We start from the raw sequence: 26,728 nt of genomic DNA, 5'->3' as shown, positions 1-26,728 counted from the left end.
TGCAGAAAGTAATAAAAATGCCTTAAAACAGTGATGGCTAACCTTGGCACTCCAGCTGTGGTAAAACTACAACTCCCAAGATGCCCCCCTTGCTTGGCTGCTCTCAGAACTCTATAGAAATAAATGGAGCATGCTGGGAGTCGTAGTTTCACCACAGGTGGAGTGCCAAGGTTAGCCATCACTGCCTTAAAACATTCTCTCTCTTATTATTCTGGCATGTGGCAAATAATAATAATTATGTTAATTCTAATTGACCAAAAACAGGAAAGGTTTATTCTGATTTCATGTCAGATATTGAGAAAAACGTGCATATGTGTCTTTTTATATAGTGTATGTAAACTTCTGGTTTAAACAGGATCTGTGAGCTGAATCTCAAGTGAACATGAGTCATGCAGCAAGACAACAACCCAAAGCACACAAGTCATTTCTATCAAAGAATAGTTAAAGAAGAACAAAGTAACATTTTTGGAATGGCCAAGTCAAAGTTCTATACAATATACGCAGGAACAGTACTCCATATATCAAATTTGAAGGGGTCATGGGGATGTGGATACCCGCCAGTAAGGGGTTTGGTCTAACTCACCCCAAAATAAGTGTTCAATAGATATAGATTGAGGCAGCACTCCAACTTGTTGCAAAAGTAGTGTAGAATTTATTGTAGATCTGGTGGATATGCATCTACTGTACAATAAATTCCACACTACTTTTGCAACAAGTTGGAGTGCTGCCTCAATCTGTATCTACAAATCAAAGTTCTGACCCTAATCCAATAGAAATGTTTTGGATGGACCTGAAGCGAGCAGTTGATGGGAGGAAACCCTCCAAGATAACAGAGTTGAAGCTGTTTTGTATGGAGGAATTGGCAAAAATTCGACCAAGCTAATGTGCAAGACTAATCAACGATGACCAGATATATTTAGTCACAGTTATTGCTACACAAGTGGGTCACACTAGATATTACAATCTAAGGTTCACATACTTTTGGCACTCACAGGCATGTGATTTTGGATCATTTTCCTCAATACATAAATGCGCAAGTCTAATATTATAATTACCTTATATGTTTGATTATCTTTAGCTACTTGTAGGACTTGTGTTAAAATCAGATGTAGTTTTAGGTCACATTTATGCTGAAATTTTGAAAATTCTGCAGAGTTCACATACTTTAAACCACCACTGTAGAATGAATCCATATATTTTATCTAAATAATTGAGACTGCCCCACACAACCAGAATTAGTAACAGTACCCCCTCAATGTGCTTCCCAATACCCAACACCTAATTTCCATTTTGTGTAGATTTTATGGCTCACTATAGTCTGCTAAAGTGATCAAAATATTCTTATTTAATCTCTCCTACAAGACATATATACAGGTGCATCTCAATAAATTATAATATCAGTTAATTTATTTCAGTAATTCAAATTTCAAATCAAAAAGTGAAACTCATATATAGATTAATTACAGACCATGATCTATTTCAAGTGGTAATTTCTTTTAATGTTAATGATTATGGCTTATAGCTAAAGAAAACCCAAAAGTCAGTATCTCAGAAAATCAGAATATTGTGAAAATGTTCAATATTGTAGACTCATGTTGCCACACTCTAATCATAGAACACATTTGCAAAGGTTTCCTAAGCCTTTAAATGGTCTCTCAGTCTGGTTCAGTAGGCTACACAATCATGGGGAAGATTTTGCTGACTTGACAGTTGTACAGAAGACAGTCATTGACACCCTCCACAAAGAGGGCAAGCCACAAAAGATCATTGCTAAACAAGTTGGCTGTTCCCAGAGTGCTGTATCCGAACATATTAATGGCAAGTGGCTGAAGTCAGTTCTTCATGAGCCACCACACAGAGACGTATCCAGGACATGGGCTACAACTGTCGCATTCCTTGTGTTAAGCCACTTATGACCCAAAGACAACGTCAGAATCGTCTTACCTGGGCTAAGGAGAAAAAGAACTGGACTGTTGCTCAGTGGTCCAAAGTCCGGTTTTCAGATTAAACTAAATTTAGCATTTCATTTGGAAATCAAGGTCCCCAGAGTCTGGAGAAAGAGGAGAGAGGCACACAATCTAAGTTGCTTGAAGTCCAGTGTATAGTTTTCACATTCAGTGATGGTTTGGGGAGCCATGTCAACTCCTGGTGTTGGTCCACTGTGTTATATCAAGTCCAAAGTCAGCGCAGCCATCTACCAGGACATTTTTAGAGCACTTTATGCTTCCCTCTGCTGACAAGCTTATGGAGATGCTGATTTCATTTTCCAGCAGGACTTGGCACCTGTCCACACTGACACAAGTACCAATACCTGGTTTAGTAACCATGGTGTCACTGTTCTTGATTGTCCAGCAAATTTACCTGACCTAAACCCCATAGAGAATCTATGGAGTATGGTCAAGAGGAATATGAGCTGAAGGCTCAACTTGGCCTTCCATAACACCACAGCAGTGCCACTGGCTGATCGCCTCCATGCCACACCGCATTGATGCAGTAATTCATGCAAAAAGATCCTGACCAAGTATTGCGTGTCTATGCTGTACATTTCTGTATTAAAAATCATTTTTTAATTGGTCTTATATAATATTCACATTTTCTGAGATGCAAACTTTTGGGTTTTCATTAGCTGTAAGCCATATTTTTTAACATTACAAGAAATAAACACTTGAAATAGATCACTCTGCGTGTAATGAATTTATATCATATGAGTTTCACTTTTTGAACTGAATTACTGAAATAAATTCACTTTTTGATGATATTCTAATTTATTGAGATGCACCAGTATATCCCAGACCTGTATTACCATCAGAGATGCATTAAGCAAGCACAGAAATGAGAAGCAATGCCAAATAAGCTTTATATCCCTTCGCAGGAATCTACAAATCAGCATATACACAATGTAACTGCAGATACAAGCCTACAGGTCCGGAGATTCCGGGACATATTTATTTGCCCAACCCCGTGGTGCTCTGTTGAAGCTGGGTCTTCGACACATGAGGTCCAGTCCGCTGGTGGATTCTTCAATTTGAGCCTGAAGTTCTTCAAAAATATTTGGAGCTTCACCACCGTCAACTACGGATAAACTTCCAAAGGGGATTGGCGTTCTGAAGAATATAAAAAATATGACAAATTAGCAATCTTAAGTATTTAAACTAATGTTGACTATTACTCTTCTGACCTCTAAAGTCTATAGGTATAGGCCTATAATGCCTAAAACTGTAATATGGCTTTGTTGGCTGTCATAAAATCAAATACAATAAAGTCCATAAAAATAATCTAAATATAACATTAGTACATGTCCCATAAGAGATACTGTTATATGACCCATAGATAAAGGGTACTATCACTTTTTCATGTGATCCTGGTAAGGGCTCCTCCTCTCACCTACAGCAACACAGCAACATTAGCAACTGAGTGGGGTAATACTTAGCTATTTCCTTCTACAAAGGATAGGAAGGGAACGGTAATGGCAAGAGATGGATGGATAACAGAAAAATAAAAATATAGCCTAACAATAAAGCCCCCCCCCCCCCCCTCAGTCCTATTAATAGAATAGCAACTTATGGATTCAGCAAAATAAACTAATAGGATAGGAGCCCATTTTCTAAATGACCTACTTCTCCGTTATAATTTTGTTCCACTTTAGTAAATAAATAATTTCCTGCTGTGATGGTTTGGTTGTCAACCAATTTTCAATTCACTAGGAAGTAACCAAATAGAACAACATGCTTGAAGAAACAGAAGAAGACAACTCAAGGTCCTATAGTTATAAGTCCCATAACATGACCCTTTAACATACCTGTTAAATGTGCGGCATGTGACGTTGACAGGGGTATGTGGCGGAGGAGGAAGTGACTCAGTGGCAGGTACGACATTCTCAACTCTGTAGCTCTGTGCCCAAGGTGATCGGTATGATTTGGGGATGGCGGTACTGTTAAATTTCTCATATGGAATTTCCTTCAATGGTCCAGAATAACCTGTGATTAAAAGTAATAACCTGAATTAAAAGTCGCTTTACTGGACTGTACTCACACAACCACTACAAAGACAATTCCAAGGGCACCTCTCATGTTCCACAAGCACTGTTAACTGCAGTGGTGCATGAGAGGCAGGGGTGCCTCACCTGCCTCACCTGTCTGCAGTCCTATCACCAATCTAGCAGTGATGTGTCTAGCCCTGTCAATCAAGGGCAGGGGGGAGTGTTCAGAGCACATGGGGTGTTACAGGGGCCGGACACAGACAGCAGAGGGCCCCTGTGCAAGGAATGTACCCCCAAACCACACATACAAATATAAACATATACGTGCAAATAAAAAACATCTTGTGAATATGGGTCAATAGGTTTACAATATGTATATATATTTTTCATACTAGGGGTCACGCCTCTAACTCCGCCCAGTGCATAACTATACACACCTAGTCCCCGAAATGCCCCCACAAAGTGATATTTCCCCTTTTACCTGCACATAGTAGTAATGCCCACACTGTGCCCCTTCACAGCAGTTATGCCAAGACATGTGCCCCCTTCACAGTAGTTATGCCCAAATATGTGCCCCCTTCACCGTAGTTATGTCCACATGTGCCCCTTCACAGTAGTTATATCCAGATATTGTCTCCCCTTCACAGTAGTTACATCCAGATATGTGCCCCCTTCACAGTAGCTATGCCCAGATAAGTGCCCCCTTCACAGTAGTTATGCCCTGATATGTGCCCCCTTCACCGTAGTTATGTTCACATGTGCCCCCTTCACAGTAGTTATGTCCAGATATATGCCCCCTTCACAGTAGTTATGTCCAGATATGTGCCCTCTTCACAGTAGTTATGCCCAGATATGTGCCCCTTCACTGTAGTTATGTCCACATGTGCCCCTTCACAGTACTTATGCCCAGATATGTTCCCCCTCACAGTAGTTATGTCCAGATATGTGCCCCCTCACAGTAGTTATGTCCAGATATGTGCCCCCTTCTCAGTAGTTATGTCCAGATATGTACCCCCTTCACAGTAGTTACGTCCAGATATGTGCCCCCTTCATAGTAGTTACGTCCAGATAGTGTCCCCCCTTCACAGTAGTTACGTGCAGATATGTGCCCCCTTCGCAGTAGCTATGCCCAGATATTGTCCCCCCTTCCCAGTAGCAGTGTGATGTCTGAGACTACATTGTGCTGCTGCTGTGGAGCCAGGGCCATATTTGGATTTTATGCTGCTCTAGGCACTTTAGTGCCAGCTTCCTCCCCCCACTGAAGTCCATATTTTTTAAATAGCTGATGGTAATATGCTCCCTAGGCCTTCAGCTATCCCTCAGGACTCCCTCATACACTTGCACAATTAAAGGGCTGATCTGTTGCATATGCGCTTGGCAGCTGAAGACATCTGTGTTGGTCCCATGTTCATATATGCCCACATGGCTGAGAAAAATGATGTTTTATTATATGCAAATGGGGGCGTTACATTACTCCTAGAGACTCTGCTCTCTCTGTAACTGCCGCACCATCTCCACTTTGACATGGCCAGTTGTGATGATATTTTCACTGCCAGGCCCTATCAAAGTAGACAGGGAGAGGCAGATGCAAAGAAACCAGAGCCTCTAGGTGTTACCCTGGGTTCACACCTGAGCGTTTCTGAGATGCGCGCTTTACGCGCGTATTTGTCGCGTGTTTTTATGCACGTTTTTTGCAATATTAAACGCGAGTTTGACGCGCGTTTGTGTGATTGACTCAGTGTTGTCCAATGAGTCTATGGCCAAAACGCGCGACAAACGCCCCAAAAAAAGCTCAGGAACTTGTTTATGCGTCGGGCGTTTTACAGCGCTTTCAAACGTGCTGTAAAACGCTCAAGTGTGAACCAGGGCCATAGGGAAGCATTGGTTTTCACGTGTTGAGCGTTTTACAGCGCGTTTGAACGCGCTGTAAAACGCTCAGGTGTGAAACTTAGGGTAAAGGCAAGGCCCCCGTTGCTCCCAGAGGCTCATTTGCAAATATTCAAACATCATTTTTCTCAGCAATACGGACACATATGAACATGGGACCAACACAGATGTCTTCAGCTGCCAAGCGCACATGTAACAGGTCAGCCAGTGTCATAGGTACAAATCTGCTGACAGATGTCCTTTAAAGCAGTTGTCCAGGTTCAGAGCTGAACCCGGATATATCCCCTTCTCCCCCCACTCTGCCCCTCTGACATTTCATGCTCAGATGCTCTCCCTTGGCTTGCGCGTAAAGCGTAGGGCAAGGGCTGTTTTGTTTACATTTTTACAATGCTAGGCAGAAGCTTTGGCCTATCAGTGTTCCTGGTGACGTCACCGGCACTTATGGGTGGCTTTACAGTCTAGGGCAGCGCTAAACCTGTCTATTAGTGCTGGTGACGTCACCGGGCTCACTGCTAGGTGGAAGCCTCCCCATAGAACCCCTAGTGGTAAGAGCGCTCCCTACAGTGCCCTCAGTACTAATAAGGCCCACCTATAGCGCACTCCTAATAGAAATAAGGCCAATTTATAAGCCACTTATATGGAGCCCTCAGTAGTAGTAATGCCCCCACCACTGTCCACAGTATTTATAATGTTCCCTGTAATTATAATGCTTTCTGCAGTACCCATGGACTTATAATTTTCTCTGTAGTGCCCCCATAAATCATAATGCCTGTCCTCTCCCTCCAGTCTTCTATACCATGCAGTCCCATGTAAGTGACATCACTACCCTTCCTCCAGTCTTCTATACTATGCAGTCCCATGTACATACCAGTCCTCTCCCACCAGTCTTCTATATGATACAGTCCCATGTAATTAACATTATTCCTCTCCCACCAGTCTTTTATATTATACAGTCCCATGTAAATAACCTCTCTTCCTCACAGTCTTCTATAACATACAGTCCCATGTAAATAAATTAAATCCCCCTCCTTCAGCCCCTCCAACACATAGTCCCAGGTATTGTAAATAACATCACCCCTTACCCTTCAGCAGGGGCGGATTAAGTGCATTATGGGCCCAGGGCTGTCCCAACTCGGGCCCCTCTATCTATTTTAGTTTACAAACCGGATTCCCAAAAAGTTGGGACACTATACAAATCGTGAATAAAAACTGAATGCAATGATGTGGAGATGCCAACTTCTAATATTTTATTCAGAATGGAACATAAATCACGGAACAACAGTTTAAACTGAGAAAATGTACAATTTTAAGGGAAAAATATGTTGAATCAGAATTTCATGGTGTCAACAAATCCCCAAAAAGTTGGGACAAGGCCATTTTCACCACTGTGTGGCATCTCCCCTTCTTCTTACAACACTCAACAGACAGTCTGGGGACCGAGGAGACCAGTTTCTCAAGTTTAGAAATAGGAATGCTCTCCCATTCTTGTCTAATACAGGCCTCTAACTGTTCAATCGTCTTGGGCCTTCTTTGTTGCACCTTCCTCTTTATGATGCGCCAAATGTTCTCTATAGGTGAAAGATCTGGACTGCAGACTGGCCATTTCAGTACCCGGATCCTTCTCCTACGCAGCCATGATGTTGTGATTGATGCAGAATGTTGTCTGGCATTATCTTGTTGAAAAATGCAGGGTCTTCCCTGAAAGAGGTGACGTCTGGATGGGAGCAGATGTTGTTCTAGAACCTGAATATATTTTTCTGCATTGATGGTGCCTTTCCAGACATGCAAGCTGCCCATGCCACACGCACTCATGCAACCCCATACCATCAGAGATGCAGGCTTCTGAACTGAGCGTTGATAACAACTTGGGTTGTCCTTGTCCTCTTTGGTCCGGATGACATGGCGTCCCAGATTTCCAAAAAGAACTTTGAATCGTGACTCGTCTGACCACAGAACAGTCTTCCATTTTGCCAAACTCCATCTTAAATGATCCCTGGCCCAGTGAAAGCGCCTGAGCTTGTGGATCTTGCTTAGAAATGGCTTCTTCTTTGCACTGTAGAGTTTCAGCTGGCAACGGCGGATGGCACGGTGGATTGTGTTCACTGACAATGGTTTCTGGAAGTATTCCTGAGCCCATTCTGTGATTTCCTTTACAGTAGCATTCCTGTTTGTGGTGCAGTGTCGTTTAAGGGCCCGGAGATCACAGGCATCCAGTATGGTTTTACGGCCTTGACCCTTACGCACAGAGATTGTTCCAGATTCTCTGAATCTTCGGATGATGTTATGCACAGTTGATGATGATAGATGCAAAGTCTTTGCAATTTTTCGCTGGGTAACACCTTTCTGATATTGCTCCACTATCTTTCTGCTCAACATTGTGGGAATTGGTGATCCTCTACCCATCTTGGCTTCTGAGAGACACTGCCACTCTGAGAAGCTCTTTTTATACCCAATCATGTTGCCAATTGACCTAATTAGTGTTAATTGGTCTTCCAGCTCTTCGTTATGCTCAAATTTACTTTTTCCAGCCTCTTATTGCTACTTGTCCCAACTTTTTGGGGATTTGTTGACAACGTGAAAATTTGAATCAACGTATTTTTCCTTTAAAATGATACATTTACTCGGATTAAACGTTTGATCTGTCATCTACGTTCTATTACAAATAAAATATTGACATTTGCTATCTCCACATCATTGCATTCAGTTTTTATTCACAATTTGTTTAGTGTCCCAACTTTTTTGGAATCCGGTTTGTAGTTTTTATTTTCCATATGAAGAGGCTGTGGTGCTTCGTGAGCCTATGACATCACATTCATCGTTCACGTGGCCTAGGTGCAGCTCAGTTCCACCCGAGTGATTGGGGCTGAGCTGCAATACCAATCACAGTGCTATCAAATGACAGCGCTGAGCAAAGAGGCTGCGGCGCTTACTGGGCGATTAAAAGAGTAAGACAGCACCTCCACATATGGTGTCTCGTGCAAGGACCTGGTCCAGTCCGTACAGATCCAGAAAAGAAGTAAGAAATGTCCAGCACCGAGATAAATAAAAATCTTCAGTCTTTATTTCATATATTTAAAAGAATGCAGTTTCTTCACATAGATGATGGTGACGCCACCAACGCGTTTCGATCTATACGATCTTAATCATGGTATGGGGTAAATGCAAGTATGATGCTCTTATATACCTGGGAAGCAAAAAACTGCACCAACCAGTTTAGGATTTTCATTACCACACAGGTGATTATAATGTCAGCCGCTCCTTGCATTTAACCCTTTGCTGCTCACTTAGACTTGTAAAAACACAATGAAATACAATACATATAGCTAAATAACAGAACAAATCCTCCAACACCCCAATCCCATGTAATCTTTGTTGTAATAAAGTAAATATACATATAACCTCAGTATTAGGCTCCATTCACACATCCGCAATTCCATTCTGCATTTTGTGGAACGGAATTGCGGACCCGCACTTCCGGGTCCACAATTCCGATCCTGAAAAAATAGAACATGTCCTATTCAATAGGCATATTCTCTTAGTGCCGGCAATGTTCGGTCCGCAAAATGCGGAACGCACATTGCCGCTGTCCGTGTTTTGCGGATCCGCGGTCCGTGGATCTGCAAAACACACACGGATGTGTGAATGGACCCTAAGAGGGGAATAAATCCCTACATGGAGGGGTATCACATAAGCTAACATGAGTTTAAAAACTAGCACCATTCCTATCAATGTGATTTGAATGACCATACTATCCTTGGATGCTGTTCACACTAGCAATGGTTAGAAGTCAGTAATTACACCATGTTCCATGTATTTTTGCAACCAATGCTTCACAATTATCCTTAGATGTTGTTAACACTAGCAATGGTTATATGTCAGTAATTACACCAGGTCTCATAAATTCTTGCAGCAAATACTCCACGATTATCCTTGGATGTTGTTCACACTAGCAATGGTTGGATAGTCAGTAATTACACCATGTCTCATACTGTACATTCCTGCAGCAAATACTCCACAATTATCCTTGGATGTTGTTCACACAAAGACTGGTTAGATGTCAGTAATTACAGTATGCCCCATACATGCTTACAGTGAATACTCCGCAGTTATTCTTGGGTACTGTTCACACCAGCAATGGTTGTATGTCAATAATTACACCATACCTCATACATTCTTGCAGTAAATACTCCACATTTAGCCCTGAGTGTTATTCACACTATCAGTGGTTGGATATCAGTAATTACACCATGCCCCATTCATTTTTGCAACAGATACCCCACAATTCCTTAGATGTTGTTCACACCAGGAATAGCTAGATGTCAATAATTACACCGGGCCTCATACACTTTTTTACAAAAAATAGAAATAACCGCTGCCACAGCACGGACCAAATTATATGTAAAGGATTATTCAGATTATCTCGCATTTCATATTCAGGCCGTTTTGGCTATCGTGTTAGATTGGAAGATCCAAAACGCCTCCCTATTATGTAACAACTCCATGATATCACCTCCTCTGAAAGTTTTTTTTTTATTTTCTCCATGCCAATTACCTTCAGCCCCATTAATGAACCTTTTTGTATCTGTAAAAAATGTCTAGATACATTTGATATATTCCGACTCATTTTGGGATTGGTGACATCATTGAGATGTTCTAAAATACGAGTTTTTAATTTACGTGAAGTACAGCCTACGTATTTTTTATTGCAAAGGAGACACTTTATCATGTAAATGACATATAACGAATTACTGTTTATATAATTCCTGAATGTGTAGGATATAGTATTGTCTGCATTTGAGAATTGTTTGCTTGGTGTTACATAACCACACGTACGGCACGCATGGATTCCTATGAATGAGGGGGGTTGTAGTCACATTTAATGCAAACACTTAGGCCAATAATAGTACAGCTCCTGGACAGTGTTTATATTAAATGTGACAATAACCCCCCTCATCCTAAAGAGTGCACCCATGTACTGCAGTACATGGGTGTATTCCTATAGATGAGGAGAGGTTATAGCCATATGTAATACGTATTTGTCCAGGTCGGCCCTTGAGCTCCCCTTCTTTATATCCAGGCTGTCACTCACCAAGTCTCAGGTAGAGAGAGCCCAGTAGTCCTAGGAGAAAGCAGTGCTGACTCGGGGTGCCGGAGGTTCAGTAGTGACGAGCAGTTAGTAGTGGCGAGCGGTCGGGCAACTGACTAAACTGATTGGTGCAGAGAAGCATTTCCCGCCGTGCTTTCCACCAATCAGCTCAACATATAGGGCAGCAGTGCCGGAGCGCGTCACAATAGGGGAGGGGGGTGTAGTTCGGAGGACAGCACAGCGTCAGTGCTGCTAAGCAACAGCAGACTGAGCGCTCACACGTCCTATTAAACATGCATGCTGGCAGCATTTAGCTTCAATGATCGCTGCCCGCCCCACACTTCCTACTAGAGGGCGCCGCCTCACTTTATTAACACTGGATTTGCATCTCTAGATAACAGCCTGCAATGTGACGGCCATATGTGTGGGCACGTTCACTTTAAAAGACGCATTGACTTCTTCCCCCCATTTTGGAGGGAAAAGGTGTGTCTTATAAAGCAAAAAATACGGTAAATTATAATAAAAAAAAACTTGGAGGAGAAGATGAGAAGCAGCTCACAGTTGTGAGCCAGCTCTACATATAATAGAATACAGCACCACATATCTCTTACATCCAGTGACATCTCCTCTCCTCCTAGATCTTCTCTTTCCTCTTCTCCTCCGTTTGCCCCAGACCACCATGACTAATTCTTTCAGCCGCATCTCGTCTCTACAGAGTTTGTTACACAGACATGTTAGATTACTCATAATTGGAGTCACTTATCAAACTGGTGTAAAGTACAACTGGCTTAGTTGCCCATAGCAACTAATCAGATTCCACCTTTCATTTTCAAAAGGAACTGTCTAAAATTAAAAGTGGAATCTGGTTGCTATGGGCAGCTAAGCCAGTTATACGTTACACCAGTTTGATAAATGACCCCCAATTGTCCCTATAGTGTCTACAGCAATTATAATGTCCCCTAGATTGCCCTCAGTAATAATAACACCCTATATTGTGCTCCAGGTAATCAGGCCTGTATAGTGTCCCTGAAAAATAATATCCCCTAATACGTCCTTGTAATAGAAATGCTCCTATAGTTCCTACCCAATAGCAACATCCCCCACACTACCCCCATATAGTATTTTGCCCCCACACTGCCCCCACAGTATTAATTTCTCCACACTGCCCCCACAGTATTAATTCCCCCCCACAGTAGTAATTTCCCCCCGAACTGCCCCACAGTATTAATTGTCCCCTACACTGCCCCCACAGTATTAATGTCCCCCACACTAGTAATTTGCCTGCTCATAGTAGTTTGCTCCCCATGTAGTAGTTTGCCCCCCACTGTCCCTTTAGTAATATTCTCCTGTGCCCCCCAGTAATGTCCCCCAAAGTTGGCACACAAAAAATAAAATGAAAGCTAATACTTACCTGTGTCCTAGTTGGTGCTCACTCTTAGATGGTAGGCAGGCACGCTGCGCACACACGTCAGTGTGCTGCCTGTGGGCACAGGTGCGCTATGACGTCATCACCCCCGCCTGCGCCGGGATTTTACTACCGTATAGGCTTCAGGCCTACTAGGCCTGAAGCTTATAGCAGTGATCAGGGGGCAGGGAACTATGCGCTCCCGTGCCCCGCCGTAGTTTGTGGGCGTCCTGGGTCGGTGTTGTGCCCCCCAGCGATGCCGGGCCTGGGGCTACAGACCCAAATGCCTCAGTTATAGTCTGCCACTACCATCCAGTTTTCTATAATATCCAGTCCCATGTAAATAACACCAGTCATCTCCCCCAATGTTCTATAACATACAGTCCTATGTAAATAACACCCCTCTCCCTTCAGCCCTTCTAACATTCAGCCCCAGTTACATAACATATTTCCCTCCCACTCAGCAGGGATAAGGTTTTAATAAGGGAGAACCATATATCCCAGCATTTCTCTGGCACTCACATTCATTCCATGGCATCACATTTTGACAATGCTAGGCAGAGGCTTCGGCCTATCGGTGTTCTACTACACAATGGACGGAGCTGTGTGGTTCCAGCGCCTACTTCCATGCATGGGCTATTTGGGAACAACTGAACGGCGGGGTGGGGGGCTTCAGACCCCGCCAATGTGATGTTGATAGCCAATCCTGAGCAACAATAGGCTTCCATTGTTGCTAATGTTTTTGCCATTGGCCACAGATCCTATCTTATGCCACTTCCATACCAAACCATGTATACTGCATGATGCTAAAACAGGAGGGTCTGGAAATTGACTAGCAAAATAGTCCTGTGTATCTTTGAATGATCTTGTGCGTACATAGGCTTCCACTATAATAAATCTCCAGTAAAATGAAAGCTGAGCTCTGAAAGGTTGCTACAGGCAGTTTTACCGTAAGACATTTCTGATAAATGTTGCCTTTGTAGTATACCAGACCTGGGGATACTGCAATTTGTATTGTTATCTATAATGCATTTTATTGTTTTACTTCTGGCCGTAGTTCCCAGCAAAGTATGGTCGGCAAGAAACAGAGCTAACCACCCTGTTTCTCCCCTTTGGTCCTGCTCCCTGCCAAACAGGAATGTTCTTGTCTAGAGACAGAGAGGAAAGAAAGAAAGCTGCAGAGCTTCTGCTCCTGTTACAGATTCTCCAGCAATCACTTATTATTTAGCCTCAAATGAAGTCTTGAGAAGATTGACAGTAGAATGAACAGCTCTGACCAGATGCTGCTGTAAGGTGAGGGACTATGGCTAAGACACCTATTAGAATGTTACAAGTACAACCTCAGTGCTTAACCGCAGACTTCCAACTCCTAGCTTCCTTGGTAGTGGCAGAGAGAATTGCACTTGGAAATTGCTCCTATTGAATGTATTTATTTTAAGTTCTACATTGCGCTTGATAAAAAATACTTTGGGTGTCATTTATCAAACTGGTTTAACTCCTTCCAGTTTTCACCCTTCGGCCCAGGTCAATTTTTGCAAATCTGACATGTGTCACTTTACGTGGTAATAACTTTGGAACACTTTTACTTATCCAAGCCATTCTGAGATTGTTTTCTCGTGACACATTGTACTTCATGATAGTCATAAATTTGAGTCAATATATTTCACCTTTGTCTATAAAAAAAATCCCAAATTTACAAACAATAAAAAAAATCTACATTTCCAAAATTTTAATTTCTCTGCTTTTAAAGCAGAAAGTGATACCTCATAAAATATTTATTACTTAACATTCCCCATATATCTACTTTATGTTGGCATCATTTTGTAAATGTCATTTTATTTTTTAGGACGTTAGAAGGCTTAGAAGTTTAGTAGCTAATCTTGAAATTTTAAAGAAAATTTCCCAAACCCACTTTTTAAGGACCATTTCAGATCTGAAGTCCCTTTGTGGGGCTTACATAGTAGAAAGCCCCCATAAATGACCCCATTGTAGAAACTATACTCCTCAAGTTACTCAAAACTGATTTTAACACCCTTTAGGTGTTCCACAAGAATTAGAGGAAAATGGAGATAAAATTTCTAAAATTCACTTTTGTTCTGCAGATTTTCAATTTTAATCAATTTTTTTCTTTAACAAATCAAGGGTTAACAGCCAAACAAACTCAATATTTATTACCCTGATTCTGCAGTTTACAGAAACACCCCACATGTGGTCGTAAACTGATGTAAGGGCACATGGCAGGGTGCAGCAGAAAAGGAACGTCATATGGTTTTTGGAAGGCAGATTTTGCTGGACTGGTTTTTAGATGCCATGTCCCATTTGAAGCCCCCCTGATGCACCCTTACAGTAGAAACTCCCAAAAAGTGACCCCAGTTTGGAGACTAGGTGGCAGTTTTATTGGTACCATTTTAGGTACATATGATTTTTTTTATCATTTATTATTACACTTTATGGGTCAAAGTGACTAATTTTTTTTTAAATTTTGGCACAGTTTTTATGTATTTATTTTTACAGTGTTCACCTGAGGGGGTAGTTCATGTGATAATTTTATAGAGCAGATCATTACGGACGTGGCAAAACCTAATATGTATACTTTTTCTTATTTATTTAAGTTTTACACAATAGCCATACCTTTTTTATTTTTGACCGATTGTCTTATGTAGGGGCTAATTTTTTGTGGGATGAAGTGACAGTTTTATTGGTACCATTTTGTTCGACATACGCCTTTTGATCGCTTGGTGTTGCACTTTTTGTGTTGTAAGGTGACAAAAATGGCTTTTTTCAACACAGTTTTTATTTTTTTTATTTTTTACGGTATTCACCTGAGGGGTTAGGTCATGTAATATTTTTATAGAGCTGGTTGTTACGGAAGCGGCGATACCTAATATGTATACTTTTTTTAATTTTATTTCACTTTAACACAATAATAGCATATTTGAAAGAAAATAATGATGTTTTAGTGTCTCCATGTTCTGAGAGCTATAGTTCTTTTTGAGAGATCTTCTTATGTAGGGTCTCATTTATTGCGGGATGAGTGACATTTTTATTGCACCATTTTGTTCAACATACGCCTTTTTGATTGCTTGGTGTTGCACTTTTAGTGATGTAAGGTGACAAAAATGACAGTTTTTATTTATTTATTTTATGGTGTTTATCGTACAGGGTGGATAATGTGATATATTTATAGAGACAGTCGTTACGGCCGCGGCGATACCTAATATGTGTGTTTTTCAATTTTGTTTCTATTTTTTCTTATGAAATCTGGGGAAAGGGGCGTTTTTTGCATTTTTTTTATTTTTTTAAGCTTTTTTTATTTATTGAAAACACTTTTTTTTACACTATATTTCTCTCCCACTCTGGGACTTCAACTTTTGGGGGTCTGATCCCCTCTGCAATGCTTTACAATACATCTGTATTGTAATGAGTCATACACTAACAGGTTGCCTAGGAGACCCAGCCTGAGGCTGGATCTCCTTGGTAGAGATGGCCTTTAGGTTCGCCCGGCGGTCATTTCGCGGCAAACTTTGCTCATTCACGGTTCGCCGAACGGGCCAACATATGGAGATGTCCGCCGGTGCCATATTCTTTTACATTGTGAAGAACTTTGACCCAGGAAAAGTCCATCAGGTGGTACAGGACAGCCAATTGAGACGTTTCAGCACATGGATATACCACCTACCTTATAAATAAACCCGATCTGGCCGCCATTTTACATTCAGTCTTTTGCCAGTGTAGGGAAAGGTTGCTGTGTGGAGCAGGGACAGACTGTTAGGGACACCAAACGCTAGCTAATAGGGCCACAAAAGTCCTTTTAAGGACTGGTTTAGGTGTGCTATCGATAGGTGTGACTTACTGGGGGGTGTAATATACTTATAATATACTTTCTAACATATGCATTTGTACTGTGCAGCAATTGTGTGCGGTTCTGCTGCGATACCTCAGTTACACAGAGTGACAAACGCTATTGGAACAAATAATTTCTACTGGTGTGATATACCAGTAGCCCCCCCAAAAAGTGATTAAAGCAGGGGTGTTATATACCAATTATATACTTTCCATATAGTGCATTTGGGTAGTGCAGCATTTGTTTGTGGTTTTGCTGCGTTACCTCAGCTACAGATAGGAACAAACGCTATTGGAACAAATAATTTCTACTAGTGGGATATACCAGTTGCCCCCCAATTTTTTTTTATTGAAGCAGGGGTGTTATATACCAATTATATACTTTCCATATAGTGCATTTGGGTAGTGCAGCATTTGTTTGTGGTTTTGCTGCGTTACCTCAGCTTCAGATAGGAACAAACGCCATTGGAACAAATCATTTCTACTTGTGTGATATACCAGTTGCCCCCCAAAAAAAGTGAAAAAAAAGTGGGCTACAGTGAGCCACATAATCACAATTTCTTTTATGTCAGGTGAATGCCTAATTTTTAAGGCCCGTACTCCTGTGGCCTAAAATAAAAAATGTCTAGGCTCCAACAGGGCACATTTCAGAGAATTACCCTTTAAGACGCATAAAAATGTCCCCTGATTAAGATTCATATTTTTGGTTGGAATTTTAGTCATTGATCCCCCTCTAGTATGTCACTGTCCATGTTGTGGGACTATTTGTGCACTTCTACTAAGTATTTGGTGGCTGCAAATAGGAGCTGAAGGTTTTTCAGGTTCGCCTGCCATTACAGTGAATGGGGCCCGCCGCGAACTTGCGGTTCGTGCACCGTCCCGGACGATGTTCGTCCATCACTACTCCTGGGCACCCATAGAAGGCAGGGTCGCATGCCGTGCAAGGCATTGGGCAGCATCTGCACGGCATCAAGCTGCCTTGTCACGCATCGGGTCCCAGCCACAGCAGAGCGGGGATTCGATGCGCTCCTTCACCCGCCGCAAACCACTACTCTTTCACGGTTTGCGCTAACGGCGGCTTAGAAGGGGTTAATCCACCGGCATTGCTATAAACAGCGATGCTGGCAGATACAGCAGGGGCCCAGCTACCAGGGACTGCCGGACCCCTGCAGTGATCGGGCGCGCACCGCTCATGTGCCTCCCTATCACAATGACGTACTATTACGTCAAAATGCGGGAAGTCACTGACTTCCATGATGTAATAGTATGTCACATGTTGAGAAGGAGTTAAAATAGAACTGGCTTAGTTGCCCATAGCAACCAATTAGATTCCACCTTTCATTTTGGAAAGCTCCTTTGGTAAATGAATGGAGGAATCTGATTGGTTGCTATGGGCAACTAAGCCAGTTCTACTTTACACCAGTTTGATAAATAAACCCTTTTTTACACTTAACTCTGGCCTTTATATTTCCACTGTACCAATGCCCAGGGAGCAACGGCCTGATGGACTCTTCATCAAGGCCTTTACCACTCCTATCCTCTACACCAGCTCCTCCGGGGGTTGCTACACCTTTTCCTTGAAAGCAGCTCTCCATGTATTTTAAATGCAAATGTTGGCATTTATAGTGCCCAAGCTCCACATGGAAAGAGGGCAGGGCCTGTTAAAATAGACTACAGTAGAAAAGTTGGCAAGCACACCACAATTTCTTTTTTCACAAATTTAAATGGAAATCCTTAATAGTAGGCCCACAGTAGGCCACGAGTGACGTATTGCAAACAGTGATGGCCAGTTCGCAGTGTTCAATGCACAGGTAAGCCCTTACCTGTGCCTGTGCCACGAGCCGGTCTGAAACAAATGCGGTCACCGGGAGCAGGCAGTTCTGAAGTTCTGAGAACAGCCGCCAGGGGCCTTCATCGGGCTGTTCTCGGAACTGCCTGCTCCCGCTGACCGCATTTGTTTCAGACCTGCTCTCCGTGCAGGCACAGGTAAGGACTTACCTGTGCATCGTCGGACTTGTGAGTCAAGATGGCAGCCCGCATGTGTTCATTGGCGAACACTGCGAACTGGCCATCACTGATTGCAAATACATACCATGTGCATGAGCCCTTAACTGAGCAACTGAGTTGTTTGAGACAGACAGGTTGCGATTTTAGAGAGAGGGATTTACTAAAGACTATACCAGTTACCTGCTGCTAAATAGTCCCAAATGTTCCTGCACACCCGAAAAATTGCACCGTCTTGCCAGTGGCGAAGTTTAGTGGGGAGGTGGTGTGGCTAAACACAGAAAATGGCTTACATTATATTGCAAATCTACACCGGCATAGTAGGTGTGTATTTCTTTTTCTGCATTTGTGCACCAAATGTATTAAGATACATAGGGATTAATTTATCAAACAGGTATAAAGTAGAACTGGCTTAGTTGCCCATAGCAACCAATCAGATTCCACCTTTCATTTTGGACAGCTCCTTTGGAAAATAAAATAAGGATCTAATTGGTTGCTATGGGCAACTAAGTCAGTTCTACTTTGCACCAGTTTGATAAATGATCCCCATAGACTTTTGGTAAAGGCCTGCATATGAAAAGCGATTTGTAATTAATCTACCCTGTAGCTTTTTAAATCTAATTGTCAGGCTTCTAGGGATAAAAATCTCTGTAATGTGGCATAAGATGCAGCATACATTTATTTTTTTGTCTTGAGGATACTCTCAGAATACATTAATAGAAAATAAAACTATGTCGCCATATTACAATCTATACAACATGGATCTGTAATACAGTTATATGCATAAGACCTTAATGTGAACAGTAAAAAAATCACAATGTCATACAAAAGCTTCTTCATCTAAAAAAACATCAGACTTAAACTAAAATATCCTATATATTTATGGAGTGTCTGTGAATTTATGGACAATTCTGAACTCTGAAAACTACATCTTAAAACTGGTTAAAGTAACTGTAATTACCTGGAGCTATAGAACCTGGGTTCAGAGACATCTTCATCTGTAAGACCTTCGTAGATTTCGTGGGAACATTGGGTGGAGTCCTGTTGCTTCCAGGGACTATGTGTATTTCTGTGTGAAAGTTTTCCTTTCCATCAACCCCTTCAGTTCCAGATACATCATTGGCAACTGTCTGATTGGCATTAAAGGCATTCATATGGCCCCCTGCCTGGGAAGAAGAAAGTACTCATCAAGAAGAATTTTTGGTGGAAGCCAAATGGATGGCCTGACAGATCTTTACGTTGAAGTCTATAACATTGCAAGAAGCCAACGATGTCCATAATATAATAATATCATGCCTTTGCTGTTTCCCAATTAGATTTCCTTCTCTTAAACAGCGTATCCATAAACCAAAAGCTGTATACACCTTCACAAACATTTTTTAGACAAGCAAGTGTATGTTCCCATCTTCAGAAGCCACCTTGCTGTTGGTAGATGGGCCCAACACCATTTTGATTCAAAATATGCTCAAAGAGCTTCTAATTTTGATGTGTATTTCCAGTGTTTGCATGGAGCGGTGTGTTGCTGCATATAGCTTAGTTTGCTCCTGTATATACTCACAATGATACGATTCGTGGGGTACTCAAATGTAAACTTTTGAACGCGCTTCTGCCGCTCTAAGTACATACAAGAGCCACGATTACGATGTAAAGACAGCTCTTCCATCATTACATCTTGAGGAACACTGACTTTTTTACCCAGGTCTAACAGAGGTGCTGTACAAAATCAAACAGAAGAAAACAGTCCATGTAACATAGTGTAAAGAGGATACATAATATTATAAGCTATGCCACGCTTAAAACACTAGATGGCACTGTTGCCTTCCTACAAGGCATGCATTGCACATTGGAGAATCTATGGCCTCCTAATTACTGTTTCAGATCAGCGTTACATTTTCAGGTGAAATTAATTTAGCAGCATTGTCTGAAATATAGAGGTAAAATGTATAGGCAGTTAAGGTAGTGAAGCCCCATACCCAGGGTCGGACTGCCCCACCTCTGTGCAAGCTCTGATACAATAATGATCTCCTAGAAAAAGTGAGCCCTTAAGACCATTTCATTTGGAGATGGCCTTGGAATAAGATCAGAGGTGGATACCATATGTGCAGGCTGTGCAGCTGCATAGGGCCTGATAGGAAAAGGGGTCCACCACCATGTTATGAAGAAAACACTAATGCATCCTAATGTCTACTTCATTGCATGTAAGGGAGTCATGTCATGGTTGTAAATGGTGGATTACAAAGTTGGTAACTCATTAAAAACCTCTCTAGAAAAGAGATCTATGATGAACGCCTCACTCTTTTCTTGGACAGGAGCCCTTTGCAGTCTTGCCCTCAGGATCATTTCCTTTGGTGGGTCCAAAGAACTTCAGTCAGAAACTGCTTGTGCCCCAAAAAACTCATAGAAAAACTGCGGCAGTTTATGGTATAACCACATACAGTACTGTCGATACACGTCAAGAAACAGCTGTAATAAGTGGTGGAAATGTAATAAAAGTAAGCATCGAAATCCAGTTATAAACCATGACAGTTTTTCGCATATGCTAGAGAAAGGGACTAAGAGGTTAAAAGAAGCCATAAAATGCCTCCAATTTACTTGCATGCGCCATTTTGTGTTATTATTTTTTTATAAAATATTATATAATATTATTTATATTGTTGTAAATATATGCCTACCATGAGGTGTCATAAGGATGAAAAAAGTACCCAGAAGACTGTCGATAATATATTATTCCACATGTGCCATTGCCCTGTGATCAGGGAAGGCTCCAGAAAGTAATACAATAAAGAAGTCAGGGTCCATATGAGGACACCATTGTAAATGGTACATGGTGGGTGGGGGTCCTGTTGGACATTTTGCATTGGTGTTCAGGAGCTTTAATGGGTATTCTGGCTGTGACAAGTTATCACCTATCCACAGGGCTAACTTTTAGATTGGTAGAGGTCCTACCACTGACACCCCCACCTATCATGAGAACAGAGACCCTTTGCCCCTCGGGGCCCCCTAAAATAACTAAAATGTCAGGTTGGACATGCATGGTGCCGCTCCCTTCATTTCTATGGGAGTTCTAGAAAATGCCAAGCGCTGTAACTGGCTGTCTCCAGAACTCTAGAGATGAATGGAGCAGCAGTGCGCAAGTCTGACCTGCCTTGCATTTCGGGGAGCGCCGAGGGGTATGGGATTTCTGCTCTATGGGCTGGACAGGGTCCCAGCAGTAGGACCCCCACTGATCTAATAGTTCCCCCTTATCCTATGAAAAGGGGATAAGTTGTCACAACCGGAATTTCCCTTTAAGCCATGACACTGTTGTCCATAATTTAATATTTATAATATTTAGCCCTCATACAGATGAAGCCGTCTTTCTTGGTCTTACCTTCCCCTCTTATTTCCCTGACTATGGCTGATGCCAGGCCTTTCCTCTCCTTCACCAGGTCTGCATATTTGGGAAACATTGTCCAGGCTGTAAATAAAGATGAATAATTATACTGCAGCATCATTTAATCCGTTTATTACCCCTAGACAATGTATTATATCATCATGCGCACAGAAAAAAACAAAGATGGGAAAGATATGTTACCGGGAAGGGATTAGACTATTGCTGGAGCTCGGGTGGAAGGATTACAAACAAACACAGGTAATTAGAAAGTGCAGAGTTGGCGATTCTGCGTTTCATGGTAGGCAACATCAATTCTTTTTTGCTGATTATGGGTAAGTCACCTGAAAATAGACTAATCGCTTGCTTTGGTCTGCCCTGATAATGCTTTGAGTAGCTGCAGTAATTGGCCATATTGTAAGTGCAGTAACTGGTCTAGACAGGCCTTCTTCCTGAGTATGTTCCACCGGATTTGGCATACTGACACTTGCAATGGCTACGTTACCATGAGCCTATCACATTTACCTATACTCAATACCCAGACTACCTATCACAGACCCATTACACAATGCCCAGGCCTCCCGCTGCCCTACTGAACTAAATTTGGATCACTACAGGGTTCTATAGGTTAGCAAAACAACGTAGATCAACTGTGGCCACATTATGGCTGTCTGAAACTGACCTAAAGTAGGTTCCTCCACCAAAACTGCATTTCAAGGACACTTTTACAGGGGCCGACGATCATTCGAACAAATGTTTGTGTGATCATTTATTCCCAAGCATTGGCCCATATAACCGTGTCCACTGATGAGATTGACAAATGAACAAACATTAGCATCACATTTTTAAGCAGACGTAAATATGGTTGCAGATCTGCCCATATAAACGGGGTGAGATGAAGGCAAACAAATGAGATAAGGGGTTTGAACAAATGATTGCAAGAGTAATCCATCAAATCCTTTCATTTTAAAGCTGGTTTACATGGCCCAATGGTCCATGGAGCAGGAGCGCTTCCTTCCTGATAACTGCCTGCTCATCTGTGGAGGTGAAGATCTGCATTTACATGCAGCGATCACCTCCACTGTATGGCTACTGCAATCTCTTGTCTTCATACAGATTTGTTGTTTCTACTGCCAAGAAACAATGATTTGGGTGTCCACATGCAAGATTGTTTCACCCTATAAATGAACGTCAGGAAGGGTGATGGCCGGTGAAGACAATGACCAGAGCCATTTAAATGATAAAAATGAACAGTCTCTTTACTGAGAAAGATGAGAGGTGCAGTGCAGATACCAGCCATAGGCACAGTTCTGAGGTATTAGAGAATAAATCTACATCACCAGCGGGCCATAGCGTAGCTCAGGAAGTTCTCTTGTATACTTCCTACACAGTCCAACCAACAAAAGAGCTGGCTGTATTATATTAACATCTTCTTCTTTATTTTATCATTATTCAGATACTGTAATGATCACATACCAAAGTCCATGTATTAAAAGTCCAAAACACGGAGGCAGGACACTGTGCTACCACAATGTTTCAGGGACAAAACTTACCTTTTCCAATGGCTGTTTATAGGCAGCAGCAATGATGGTAGCAGTAGTCCCTGAATGTTTTTCTAAAAGTGCTAGCAATCTTCTCAGTTGACCACAGGTGTGCAAAACTCTCACAGCACTGCAATTCCCACTGCTGGGTGCAAATGGACAGCTGATCCATTATAGAAGAGTGGTGGTCCCCGAAGCAATACACCATCTCCACAAGCAGCAAAGTCCAGAGTCATAAACAAGCATTACTTTTGCTATTATGCACCTTCCTTTGTAGCTCTAGATAGTCTATGGATGTCTGTTCACTTTCACTCAATGGTTCTACTAGTGCAACTGCTTTTGCACTGGCAGCTTTTAACTTCACATGAATGGTGTTTTTCCTGGAGAAAAATCCTTTTTCCTTGCTATCAGCTTCTGCCGGGCTTACAAGCTGTAGCTTTACACACAGCCCGAGCCAGACTCTACTTTTAGAGAGGTTGTCTGGTCCTAAAATCAAAATTCTTTTTATGTGCTCCTAACACCCCTCACCATACATATTGTTTTTCATGTCTGAACTTTACTTCCCTCTGTCTGGGCATCAGACTATCCTGGCAGATTTGTTTTCTATTCAGAGCTTTCTGTTTACATGGCTGCACTGCACAGTGCCGAGTCACAGGCTGACCCCGCCCCCAACTGTTCAGTCTGCAGCACCTATACCTACTACACCCCTGTGGCCATCTTACTACACCCACACATGATTCCTGCTAGTGTCTCTACATCACATCACTGACAGTCTATTGGCTCTTCCCTCACATGTTCTATTTTTTTGTGGAGCCGCGGCCCAGAAGTTCGGGGCCGCGCTCCGGAAATGCGGATGCGGACAGCACATAGTGTGCTCTCCGCATCCATTCCTGCCCCATTGAGAATGAATGGGTCCTCATCCATTCCCGATATTGCGGAACGGATGCGGACCCATTTGCGGATGTGTGAATGGACCCTAACACCCCCAGCGCCCCCATAAGTGACATCCACAATACCTTCATAACAGTGACATACAGAGTGCCTCTATTGCCAACCACAGTGCCATCCATATTGCCCCCCCCCCCCCCAGTGATGCACAGATTAGAAATCAACTTCTGTCGCTGATCGCTATGCTGTGACTCATACACAGCGCTTACATTGCACTGTGTACACTTAGAAGAGGGCCTTGTCCCAGCACATGTGGAGTAGTGTGCAGGTATCAGAGAAGGCCAACAGGAGGCGGTGACGTCAGTGATGATGCGCCATCTCTTGCTTCATAGAGGAAAAGAAGAAGACGGTGAGGAAACGGAAGATAAAAAAACATCTATGGAGCAGTCACTTTACCATGAAGAAGATCCTGGGAACATTGCAGCTACTGTGGGTCCCTGTGGGTAAGTATGGCTGTCTTCTCTCCACGGGTTAGATTCAGGCGTAATTTTTAGGTAGGGACGGAGAACCCCTTTAAATAGACAAAACTAACCAGAAAGGCCACTACACCAGGAGGCTGCCAGATGTTAACTATTTGCTGCCTATATACAACCATTTGGTATTACATAGTACTTAACGTAACACATTAACCCATTAGCACCAAATTTGCTTCTTAGCAGTGATCTACTGGGTCACTGCAGATGCACAATTCATTACAAGATTAAAGAGAAAATATATTCTTCTTCTTATTGTAGCCTCAGTTAAGGAAAAATATAAAAATCCCCTTTAATATAATATGTTGACATCTTTGATATGATACTGAAAGTTGTCTTCTGAAATGTCTTTTGAGTTTGTCCCAGATTTCATTCCAGATATTTGAACCTGGAGACTTCCAGCACTGCTGGAAAAAGCTCTGTGAGACACTGAGAATGTGCTTAGCACTGCACATTGACGTCTTCTAGCCTTCTTCATTACAGCAGAGCATGGAGGGCGAGTGGATGATACCACCAAGTACATACCACACAATGTACTCATACTTATTAATACAGTAGTACGCATTAAGGTACCCTTTTAGCGGTTTGCACTGTGTATCAGTAGTGATAGAGGAGATTGAATTTTTTGATGCAAGTTAAAACATCATGACAATTCCTCTAGTTCTCCCATCCACTGGGGAGGCAATCAGCAACAATGGGTAGGTCACCCCACCATGCTGTGTCAGCAGTTATCCAACACAGTTGTTTTTGGTTGGCATTGACAGCTATCACATTTGTTATAAATTATCAACTGTGAACTGCTATGAATGCCACGTTGATGCCACAATAATGATTCTCATGTTCTCACTCTGTTCAAATTGCTGTTTGGGGCCTCTCTGGGTCTGACTGTTTTGAAGGCAAGAATAGAGCAACATATAAACCTCAGTATAACCTGATGGACCCTATTATAAGTCTGTTGGCTCCATCGGTAGGTGAAACGAGGTCATGACTTAAAGCCTCATTGTAAATAAAAGCTACAATGCCAGTGTGAACATGGCCTAAGTAAGATAGTAGAAATCATGAATAAAAAATGTTCTAGCAAAGTGTCACCAGTGTTGCCTTTTGCAACCAGACCTGGGCTTTTCTCTTTCCAGAGCAACACTAGGGATACATTGTCTATAGATTTTTAGACCATATAACAGCTCTGTACTCTGCACCTATAGAAATATGTGGGGCCTTAGTGTACTTTCATATGCCTACTTTCAGCACAAAAATAGGGACAACTCTTCTCTACTGGACAAGGTCCAGAGGTGGGGGTTCCAGAGAACATTTTATTCGCTACCTATATAAATAGTGACGAGAGGAAGACTTTTCAAAGCAATGACTTACCTCGTAACGTTTGCTGCCCAGATATTTTTTGCCCCTCGCTTTTACAACAAATTTACACCTTCCCTAGAAAACAGCTCCCCACCCTGCTGCCCCCAAAAGTGTTTCATACTGCTACTCCAGGTACCCGCAATACAGTGGCTTGACGGTCATATTTATATGTACTGCATGCCATATTACCTCAAAAATAATAGTGCCATAAAAAATAATACCTGGTGCTCACCTGGTGCTGATCAGCTATATATCCCTTATGGAACACTTCTTTCTTCAGAGCTTGATATATGATCTTGTCTTTGCTATATTTTTGTTTCTATTATTCCTTTTATGCCTATTTTCTTCTCTTTCTCACTTTCTTCCCTTTGGATGTTGAAGCACTTCTGCCTTATTCCCCACTGTATTACTACTTGTTCCTAGGTCTTGCATCTGCTGTTGTCTATCTCCTTCTTTAGTGCCCCCTCCCTCTATGTTACTATATTGCTGTCTTCTTACTACTCTCCGTTCCTTCTAACCTCTTGCACATAACCTAGTTCCTCGCTCTGTCTTCTCACCCCTGCCTCTGTCAGTAAATCTGTTACTGGCTGTCCACTCATGACCTAATGTCACTATTACAGGCTGATACGGTAAAGCTAGTACAGGCGACACTCCACATGTAAAAATCATCACGACTCTCCTCTTCCTAACGTGACTTAGCACTTACAGTATGTCCTATCTTGTTGTTAGGTGTCTATTACTGATGTAGACTGGTGACACTCAAAAACCATTACCGAATCTCAAGTCTAAAATTAATATTTCAAGTAAAATATTTAGAATATTTAGAATGATAGGGT

General features: G+C 42.1%; 1 protein-coding gene across 2 annotated transcripts; it reads right to left on the bottom strand.

Moving 5' to 3' along the window:
- Nucleotides 1-328: 328 nt before the first annotated feature.
- MYOZ3 (myozenin 3) lies at nucleotides 329-26,502 on the bottom strand. 2 transcript variants are annotated; one of them, XM_044281142.1, is made up of 6 exons: nucleotides 26,114-26,502; nucleotides 21,575-21,661; nucleotides 19,763-19,917; nucleotides 19,166-19,370; nucleotides 3,800-3,977; nucleotides 329-3,104 (listed from the first exon to the last, which is right to left on the bottom strand). In XM_044281142.1, the coding sequence occupies exons 2-6, from the start codon at nucleotides 21,651-21,653 to the stop codon at nucleotides 2,918-2,920; spliced, it is 804 nt and encodes a 267-aa protein (XP_044137077.1). In that variant the 5' UTR covers nucleotides 21,654-21,661; nucleotides 26,114-26,502; the 3' UTR covers nucleotides 329-2,917. The 2 variants fall into 2 exon arrangements, with proteins under 2 accessions (XP_044137077.1, XP_044137076.1); XM_044281141.1 differs by having other exon boundaries at nucleotides 26,125-26,501.
- Between the last annotated feature and the right edge of the window lie 226 nt (nucleotides 26,503-26,728).

Source organism: Bufo gargarizans, chromosome 2 (assembly GCF_014858855.1).
Source record: "Bufo gargarizans isolate SCDJY-AF-19 chromosome 2, ASM1485885v1, whole genome shotgun sequence".
NCBI lineage: Eukaryota > Metazoa > Chordata > Amphibia > Anura > Bufonidae > Bufo > Bufo gargarizans.
This window is presented reverse-complemented; position numbering and strand designations above follow the sequence as displayed.

What these genes read in the sequence shown, in the direction of transcription:
- MYOZ3 (XM_044281142.1), bottom strand. Translation starts at nt 21,653, where the DNA reads ATGTTTCCCAAATATGCAGACCTGGTGAAGGAGAGGAAAGGCCTGGCA. An exon ending in ACCCCACGAATCGTATCATT is followed by an intron (nt 19,371 to 19,762) that starts GTGAGTATATAC and finishes TCTTCTTCCCAG; the next exon opens with GCAGGGGGCCATATGAATGC. An exon ending in CCCAGGTTCTATAGCTCCAG is followed by an intron (nt 3,978 to 19,165) that starts GTAATTACAGTT and finishes TTTTAATCACAG; the next exon opens with GTTATTCTGGACCATTGAAG.